The following is a 10,660-nucleotide window of genomic DNA, read 5'->3' on the forward strand; positions in this document are numbered from 1 at the left end:
AGGAACAGAAATTTACAGGTCATCACTAACAAATTATTGTGAATCTAATATGTATAGTATGCACGAGAAATGGGGCAATCTTAACAGCCCTGCAGGCACTGGGACAAAGCAATACATGGAGTCCCTACCCACCAATTCATGGTTATAAATGAAAAAAAAAAAATCATACATTATCCTCTTGTGGTTCCACATTGTCTCTACACATGCTTCCATACAGTTAATGGTGTTCAGCATTGGTGGGGATTAGTTCAGTCATCCTCCATCAGCATGCTGACAGCCACTTACTGTTTATAGCAGAGTGTGATGTGTAAGGAAACCTTGTAGCGCTGTGACTTCAAAGGAGTGCAGAAGCCCCTATATCATCTGCTGCTGAGCACACTTAAGGACCGGACATCGACCTAAAACCTGTGAGTGTCTAGCAGGGAGTTTGTTCACTTACTCCATGCTGTAAGCTCCAGACTGACACCACAGATGACGGTTATATGTATCCCTTCACCCTTTTTATACTACATGTTTTAATCCATTTTTTTTTAGGTATAGATTTCTTATTACAAATTATACAGCCCTAAAATGTTTTCTAACACGCCACACTCTGATTTATATAATCCAGGGGAAATGAGTGAATCCTGGCATCAGCGACCTTATTGGTGCGCATTTGAATTCCTACATTCAATTTCTATATAAGCCATTCACTTTCTGACTGCACACTTAGAATTAGGCAGAGAATGCTTCTGTAATTCAAAATCAGGTCAGCCAGGCAGCATTCTCTACCTGCATGGCAAGAAGCAGATGCCCCATATCTCTGCTTGCCTGGACAGCAGCCCAGTACAGTATGCCTATGCATTAATATATGAGACCACAATGTCCTTCAGTCACCAAATACCAGCTTCCACACTTACTTCAGCTGTGACCTGCTGCTCCTCTTTAAAATAGAATGCAGAAATTGTTTGCGCTGCTTGTCTGTCCATAAGTCATACCAGTGACCTATGAGATTAACCCTCTCATGAAAGAGCTTTGAAGAAAAAGCAAAGAGAGTGTTAATGATAATGGGGTAACTTTTAATAACTTCTTTAAATTTGATTCACATATGGCAGGGGTGGCCAAACCTGTCCTCAAGATCTACCAACGGTGCATGTTTTCCAGGCAACCTGTGGATCTATGGTAGGAATGAATGCAGCAGGTTTGAAAATGTGACAGTTAGTAACGACTACAGCTGTGCACCAGCCAGGTAACCTGGAAAACGTGGACCGTTGGTAGATCTCGAGGACCGGTTTGGCCACCCCTGACATATGGCATGAGAAAAGAGCATTGCTGGTTATCCACTTGTGGTCAGGATGTTTATTGTAGGGAATGTTACTCATTCATCTCTTGCATATTTGTGGTCTGCTATATGTCTGTCCGATATGCATTCGGACACTGTTGGACCGATTTGGATGAAACCAATGCCAAGTAGCTTGATTGGATAGAGATTAGGTTCACGGCCACTAAGACCCCAAATCCTGATCTGTGGTGGTCCCGCCACTACTCAAATTGGGTCAGGGAAGCAAGATACAGATGAAGCTGCTGCTGGCATGGAAATCGCCACCCCGTGCCACGGAATGAGGCATGCGTGCATCGGACACTTTCACGTGCCTCATTACTGGAGTGGAGAGTGGTTGAGAGGTTTGTAAGTGAATGTGAGAAGCATGAATTGTATTCCTAAAAGCAAGACGGTGTAAGTGGACATAGTACGTTTGAAAAAAAAAAAAAGATGTGTTGGGCAGCAGCACTGAAGATAGATTGGAGTTGAGAGAGGCGTTTGGCAGGGAAGCCAGATAAGAGGAGATCACATTATTCCAGTCTGAATATGACAAGAACGTGGATGAGGGTCTTAGCAGTATCCAGGTTGAGAACGTGTCTAATCCTGGATGAAAACAGCAGGTTTGAGAATGGTACAGAATGAATAGTTTGAGGATAACTCCAAGACAGCGCACACTTGGTGGCTATAGGACATAGTTCTCATCAATACATTATGAAATTGTGAGAATGGAGGTAATGTGGGAGGGTGGAAAGGTGATCAGCTTAGTTTGAAGACATGCTGAGTTTAAGAATGTGTTGGGATATCCAAAAATAAATAGCAATAAAAAGACAATTGGAGATACGGGGAAAGCACAGGGGAGGAAAGGTAGATTTGAGTGTCATCAGCATAGAGTATTTTGTAAGTCAACAGAGCTAATGAGCTTACTTAAAGAGAAAGAAAAAGAAGGGACCAAGAGCAGAACCTTGGAGGACACCTATAGTTGGGGGAGGTGGAGTTATGAGAGGAGACAGAAGGAATGGTCAGAGAGGTAGGAAGATAGCCTGGAGAGGGCAGTATCATGGACACCATGGAGTGAGGGATTTGCAGAAGGAGTTGAGAGGTCAAGGAGAATAAACAGAGAGTAGTGGACCTTGGATTTAGCAGTAAGAGGTCTTGTAGATTTTTGTGAGGGCAGTTTTAGTGGATTGGAGAGGATATAAGCCAAACAGAATGAGTTAAGCAGTTAATAGGAGAGCGGTTGTAGATAATACACTCAAGGATTTTAGAGGCAAAAGTAAGATGAGAGATGTGTCGGTAGTTGGAGAGAGTGTTGAGATCAAGCATAGTTTTTTTTAAGAATAGGGAAGATGAGAGCATGCTTGAAGAAAGAGGGGACAGTGGCTGGTGTGAAGGAGAGATTGAGGAGGTGGACAAGGTGAGAACATGCAGAAAAAGAGAGTTAGCGTGGCATGCAGGAGGGGATAGGGCCAAGTGGGGAGGTATATTGTAGGGGAGCAATGGATGAGGACCATGAATTCCTCACCTTGAACAATACATGTGGAACATTCATAAAATGAGAAAATTAGAGTAAAATGCTAATATTGCTTATAAAGAAATATGTACACTTATTTTCTCTTTTCTGGAGATGTAGCATTTTATGTAAGACACATTATACTTAAAATGTTTTAAATGTGGTTCATAATTATGTCCATTACCAAAAATGTAACCTGGTTTACTGCCGTGACCCATGTCAGGGCTCAGTGGAAACAGCTGAGGTGAATCTAGGAAAGGGGAGTATAAAAAAGGTGCCCATACACAGATTTACATAAACACTGATTTGGCCTGATTTCACCCGATTCCGATGGATCAGGACTATGGGCCTTATTCTAGTTCATTCTTTCTGACAAAATCCTTCTTAGATGGACAAAACCATGTGCACTGCAGGGTTGAATGTAAAATGTGCAGAGAGAATCAGATTTGGGTGAGTTATTTTGTTTCTGTGCAGGGTAAATACTGGCTGCTTTATTTTTACACTGCAATATAGATCTCACTTTGAAATAAAACCCCACCCAAATCTAATTCTCTCTGCACATTTTTCATCTGCCCCACCTGCAGTGCACATGGTTTTGTCCATCTAAGAAGGATTTTGTCAGAAAGAGTGAACCAAAATAACCCCCTATATATCAGAGGTGTTGGATATTAGAGCCTAGCGATCTTATGGGCAGTACATAAGCTGAATCAGAATCGGACCATCAGCAGCACATCACGGGTGCATCCAAAACTTTGAACTCCCCTGGCAGCTCCCTGGGATTTATCGCATGTTTAAAATGTCACATCAAGTAGGAGGTAGCCCTCCTGTAAGCTGCTGGGGGAGTTCAAGGGGAAAACAGGCCGATCTGTTTTCCCCTTAAGTCATCAAACCCTTATTCTACTTACAAATTAATGCCCAGCTTGGGTTCTCCATGTTCAAATAGATACAACAGGGTTGCCTACCCTCCCGGAATGGCCGGGAGGGTCCCGGAAATTGGGTCCTCCTCCCGGACCCCCGGAAAGGGGGAAAACCCTCCCGCATTGCCCATCATCACCGGCGGTCCCCGGGTTAAATTACTCAATCACGGCTTTTTAGCTCCGTCCCCTGCCGTGCATTGACTGAAATACAAGCATAGCACAGTGGTGGTGGGGGGGGGGGGGGGGCTGCTAAAATGATGAGATCACTATAAACACGCCCCTAATAGGACAGCCAGCCCTGTGGCTCCGCCCCGAACCGCCCTTTCCCCTCCCAGAGATGGCCCCGCCCCCCTGCTTTACTGAGCTGGCTGCCCTCTCCGGGAGAAAAAGTCAGCAACTATGAGATACAAGCTTATTGCACTGAACGATATCATTAGAAATGTTGTTCAGTGACATCACCGGGACCTCCGCCAAACATAAAGTCATTAAGGACATTGTCAGATTTGATTGCATGTTCAGACTATAGGGGTTATCGTTAACAATCCGAGGGAGCAAGCATCGTTAACAATATAGCGGGTACAGACTGAATTATATTCATGATGATATCGTTAAAGATATCATTATCATGCATATAGTTAACAAAAATCGTATAGTGTGCATCCACCTTAAGATATACTTAATTCAAAATACAGACACAAGTCATAATATCTTCTGGTACTGCAAATTAATTTATACCCAACTAAAATCAGACCCTTAATTCTTAATGTCTCCGACCCCTTGAAGGAATCAAGGCAACCCACAAAAAATATAATTCGTAATAAGAGAAAGCAAAAAACTATTTCTCTAGTTATTGTTAAGTGGGTTATTTTAAATATTGTACTTTTCTATTGTTATCTTTTGTAGGAGACCTGTAAATCCTATTGCAGTGGTTGTGAAACTGTGTGATAAAACCAGGGCTGGTGGCAGTCAATCTTAAAATATATACATATAAGTGAATCCTGTCCCTCATCATATACACTATGTGGAAGAAAGTCATTGGACACCCTGGTTTAACTCTGAAAGAATGGAATCTTCCTGACAAAGTGAATATGGACTCTTCCTACATGTATAAATATGGAAGCAAGCGCCGTAGCAGATCATTTGCTAATAAAATGATGGACAGGAAATGCACTCGGTTAGCTGCGGCTCACAAGCCTCTGATCACAAAAAACGGTACTTGTTTCCTATCTGGGCGCCCAGGTTTTCTACGTACGGCACCGTAATGAAATCGGATCGCATCGCATCGGATTCGGTACTCGATGATGTACGATGGCATACGATGCTATCCGATCCGATTTCATTTTAAATTGGATCGCATGCGGTGCACAATGCTGTACGATGGCGTCCGATCCGATCCGACTACATTTTGTATCGGATCACATTTATTTTATTCAAATATTTTATTTGAATTAAATTTTTTTTTTTTTTAAATAACCATTTCAGGCCCTGGTCACCACCACTATCCACGTGATCCCGAAGCGTGGCGAGCGGCGGCGGTACGCGTCCTCCGACTTTTTCATACCCCCACTATCCACGTCGGCGTGGAGTTGAGAATAGAAAGTGTGGCGAGCGCAGCGAGCCACCGAGCCCGAAGCGTGGCGAGCGCAGCGAGCCCCGCGAGGGGACGCGGATACCTGTGAAGCCTGCGAGGGGACACGGATACCTTCACAGGTATCCGTGTCCCCTCGCGGGCTTCACAGGTATCCGCGTCCCCTCGCGGGGCTCGCTACGCTCGCCACGCTTCGGGCTCGGTGGCTCGCTGCGCTCGCTACACTTTCTATTCTCAACTCCACGCCGACGTGGATAGTGGGGGTATGAAAAAGTCGGAGGACGTGTACCGCCGCCGCTCGCCACGCTTCGGGATCACGTGGATAGTGGTGGTGTCGTTGGTAATGGGGCGGTAAATTGCCATTATCAGTCCACTGAAAATTGCAATCAACTTTTTTGGTCCTTATACCAGACTTAGGTCTACATTTATTAAGTCGACACCGTAAGTCGACAGGGTTGAAGGTCGACATGACTTAAGGCCAACATAGGCCAAGGTCGACATGGGTTTAGGTCAACAGGCATTAGGTCGACAGGAGTTTTTCACTGTTTTTTGTGGCAAATGTTGACACAGTCAACATGGAGACAGTTGAAGTTGAACTGCACACACTATTTTCTTCTACAATAACGTCCTATAAAAGCGGGAACAAAATCGGATCGCATCGCATCGTTCAATATCGTGTATGTGCATTTGTGGTATCCGATGCGATGCGATCCGATTTTAATACGGAGAATAGCATGGTGCGCAATTAACGTAGCGGGCGCCCAGATAGGAAACAAGTACCCAAAAACCAATACAAGACAGAGACTTTGTTGGTGTAAGGAGCGGAAAAACTGGACGGTGGAGCAATGGAAACAAGTTCTATGGAGCGATGAATCACGCTTCACATGGTTTCGATCGGATGGGAGAGTGTGGGTATGGCGATTGCCTGGAGAACGCCTGTTACCAGAATGTGTAGTGCCAACAGTTAAATTTGGAGGTGGAGGCATCCTGTTCTGGGGTTGTTTCTGCTGGCATGGTGTGGGCCATCTCGTACAGGTGCATGGGAACACGACATCGCGCGACCTACCAAGATATTCTGGATAACTCCATGTTACTTACGTTGTGGCGTTCCTATGGGAACGATTGTGTGTTCCAGGACGACAATGCGACATGTCATGTTTCGGGGGCTACAATGGAGTGGTATGATTAAAATCGCGTCACCCAACTAGCGTGGCCTGCGTAAAGCCCTGATTTGAACCCCATAGAACATCTGTGGGACGAACTTGAGCGCAGGTTTTGGTCACGATTGCCTCGCCCTTCTACACTACCACAGTTGGTGACTGTACTGCAGGAGGAATGGCACACAAACTTGTGGAAAGTTTACCACGACGAGTAGCTGCTGTTATTTCTGCAAAAGGTGGACCTACCCCCTATTGATTGTAAATAAACGCATGGTTTCCGTTGACATGTGTTGTCCAATGACTTTCTTCCATGTACTGTATCTGAACTTAAGGATGACACACAAACAAAATTTACGAAATTTCATATTTTTTGTAAATGTATTTTTCTTTTGGCCTTGGGGTGCTTTGAAAACTATTCTGGTATACTAGGGTGACTTGATTAAAAAATGTTTGGGAACCACTGTCCTATTGTAATGTTATATTTACATACATAATAGCAAGGCAGTGAAAGTGACTCATTGCACAAGGCAATCTACCTACCTGCTTGCTTTTCATAAACTAATTAAGTAACAGAAAATTATGTGATTTTCTTTAAAATATGTTCCAACACATTGGTGTATATTCAATGCGCTTTGGCGAGCTGTGACGGCAAACAGTGCCGATAGCTCGCCGTCACAGCTCACGAGTCAATATTCAACTCACCCCACTGCACTCGCCATTTCCACCTCGCTGGTGGAAACAGCAAATGCGGCCATCAAAATGGCAACGGTCTCCACTCTGCATTAGCGGCAACCCTCGCCATGCGAGGAGTCCCCTGGAACATAGAAGTGGGTAGCGGCCGGTGAGGGGGTTAGATGGTGAGGATAGCTTGTTTTTGTCAATCCTCGCCGAAAACAAGCCTCCCTCGCTGCAGAAACTTCCTCGCTGGCCACATTGAATACCGCCCATTATGTTTTTTTTTAAAAGATATATGAAAAGTTTAATTTCAAATTCACCCTAAAATAATTGTCAAAGTGGTTCCAGTTGATATATCTGCAGTGTGTATATAGGCAGTCAATAGGTCTACCCCAAAAGGTCAACATGCAATATGTTCACATGGTCAAAAGGTTGACATGAAAAAAGTAGACACAAGCTTTTCCTGTTTTTTATTTTTTAAACCGCTTGTTCTTACTTCACCATCCATGTTGGCACAGAGGGAGAATATAATATTGTGCAGAGCGTTGCAAACCATGTGAGGGTACATGTTACACTTATTTGGGGACATGTCGACATTGACAACACAAAATGTGAAAAACTCATGTCAACCTTTTTAATGTTGTCAGTTTGACCCTGTCCGCCTTTCCCTATCCACCTATTGCATATAAACCTTTTTTGGGTCCATCTATACACTGTCCATCTAATATCCCACGCCCCTTAAAAGACATCAAACCCCCAATTTAAATTTCAGAATGGAACAAAGAGAAAAATATATTATTTACTATTAACGTGACATTTTACTGCAGCTCTGTTCTATGCCAAGTATCATATTCCCACTGCAGAAGTCCCTCCGGCATATTTTCAACTTTTACATAATAGAAAATGAAAAAGCTGAAACTGCAGTAATTTAAGCTGCAGTGACATCACTGGCCTCTCCCCTGAAGCAAACCTGTCTATTCAGTATATTTATGCAATTCTGACAGTCACTATCTGCACACTGACATTTTATCATTTAAATTTTTCAGACTCAATGGACAACTAAATGAAGTATAAAGACTGCAGCTGATATGTTGTTGGATTACGTTAAATCTCTCTTTTGTGATTACAAAGAGTGACCAATATGCAAGTTGGACTATCTCACATTGGAATGATTAATGGTTAATTTACCTGTTTGTTGAAAGATGTGCTTGCCATTGGTGTCCAGGCGCTAAAGCGTGTCTGACTGCTCACAGTCTGATCTAACGCAGTACTGTTTCGTAAAGACATCTCTGTCTCTCCAGCCTGGATTCCCATACTGTCCAGCTGCCATCGTTTCACACTGTGAGGACTGTTCCTCCGAGGACTGGTCATAGTGTCTGCATCACACATACAAATACATGTGAAATCATGAAAGAGTTAATGAGGTTCAGAAAATATGACATATGCTATAATCAGGGCCGGATTAACAATGGGCCTGATGGAGCTACACAGCTCCAGGCCCACTCTCGAAATAGGCCCATTTTGTAGCTGAGGGCCAGGGCTTTCCAACAAGCTAGCCCCCTGGGAACCGGAGATACCACCAGGCAAACCTGGAACGTTTTCCCCCTAGGATAACATGGGACCCGCTAATTCCGACCTCCACCCGGTTCCATCGGCTGCCAGTTCCCCCTCCGGCATCACAGAAGCTCGAGGTTGATCTCAGTCGAGCTTAAATCGCTGGGCCTTCAATCTTATACCAGGCTGGTCCATATGGGTTCATTGGTTCTAGAGATATTGCGGGCAAACCAATTGTTTTCAGTTCTGAAAAGTAATCTCATGGCTGTTCATGTTGTTTGAGGACAGATTTCTCTGGAGCCAAACGGCCCAGTTTCACGGTACCAAAATCATTCGAAGCCTACATGTAAATGTGTCAGTTGGTTCCGAAGATATAGCTGGTTGTTTAAAGGGGGGCAGGGTGTTTTTTTCTCCCCCTCACACCAGAAAATGCAGGTAAAAGGGGCCAGTCCAGGAATGTCCCTGCATGATCCTGGGACCATATTCCTGGGTAAGTCCCTGCATTTTCTGGTGTGAAAGGGGTATTATTTCAAATAGCAGTGCTCTGAATACAACCGGGCAGCCCCCTGCTCTCTACCCGGCTGTCAATGGCTGTCATTTCTGCCCGGCGGCGGCTGTCCCCAAGTTACCACGAGCATGTATTCCCCATTGGCAATGAGCATCTAATCCCACATGGCATCGAGCATGGAACCCCTGGCAATGAACATGAACATGAAGGTAGGCAACACTTATGTAGCATAAATTTGAATAGGCATTATGGGGTTTGGTATAATTGGAGTTTGGAGATTATGTGTGTCTTAACATGTAATGGGCATTATGGTGTAAATTTTTAATGCACGCTAATGCCCCTATTTATGAAGCATATTGTGCATTATTGCTCAATCTGTTTGGTATAGTGCAGGCATGTCCAAACTATGACCCTCCAGCTGTTGTGAAACTACAAGTCCCATCATGCATTGCCACAGTTTTGCTATTATGGAATGCTAAAACTATGTCAAGGCATGCCGGGATGTGTAGTTTCACAACAGCTGGAGGGCCACTGTTTGGATATGCCTGGTGTAGTGTGTATTTTGGCTCAATCCATGTGGCACAATGTGAATTTTGCCTTAATCTGTGTGGCATAACGTGAATTGTGACTCAATCTGTGTGCCATAGTGTGAATTTTGGCTCATTCCATGTGGCATAATGTGTAAGAGGCACCTTTGGAGTGCACCCGCCAATATATATCCCTGCATTTTCTTATGCCAGCCCCCTGCCTTTTCCAGGCATATATAATTAGTTGAAAGTATTTACACAAATACAGACACACCCATGAGCAGACCACCCAACCAGAACACTGGTCACTTCCCCCACCACATTATTAGGTGCTGGCCACAACCCCTAATATTGTGCATAATAGGCCCTTGATCATTCAGCTCCAGGCCCATTTAGACCTTAATCTGGCTCTGGCTATAATGACTATAAAGTCAAGCATAGAAAATACATAGACAGAAGATCAGCCATACATTACATAAATATGCACAGTTCAATAAACCATAAACATCACAGTGGAATACTCTGTATGTAACTAGGCATATATGAAATACCAGTAAAGCTGTTTACACATGCTTCTATTTTTACCTGTTTTCGATTCAATTTTGCTTATAGAAGCAAAATCTAATCGAAATCTAATGGTTTTTAGGACACTTTCAACTGGCATTCGATACGATGCGCGCTCCAGTTTTCTCTATATCGAAAAAAAAAATAGACTGTGCAGCCAAGGAAATATGTACACTGTGCCTTGAATGTAAATCAAATTAGATATCGAACTTGAATCGAATGCAAAAGTGCAGATCAAATGTGAAAACAAATGGAAAATCAAAAGGTATTGGAGAGGGGAAATTGTAATTGAATCGAAAGCAAAAGCAAATCGATGCATCTGTACACACCTTAAGCCTACTCGAAGAAAAGGCTTTG

General features: G+C 43.7%; 1 protein-coding gene across 1 annotated transcript in view; it reads right to left on the reverse strand.

Moving 5' to 3' along the window:
• The window catches only part of ECT2L (epithelial cell transforming 2 like), an 83,285-nt gene extending 74,356 nt beyond the window's left edge, over positions 1 to 8,929 (reverse strand). Inside the window, exons 1-2 of the mRNA XM_083176588.1 lie at positions 8,339 to 8,929; positions 900 to 1,012 (exon numbers count right to left, since the gene is read on the reverse strand). Coding sequence (XP_083032714.1) covers positions 900 to 1,012; positions 8,339 to 8,539 — 314 coding nt within the window. The 5' untranslated portion in view covers positions 8,540 to 8,929. The remainder of the gene's footprint in view (positions 1 to 899; positions 1,013 to 8,338) is intronic.
• Positions 8,930 to 10,660: the final 1,731 nt, after the last annotated feature.

Source organism: Crinia signifera, chromosome 3 (genome assembly GCF_055691185.1).
Source record: "Crinia signifera chromosome 3, ASM5569118v1, whole genome shotgun sequence".
NCBI lineage: Eukaryota > Metazoa > Chordata > Amphibia > Anura > Myobatrachidae > Crinia > Crinia signifera.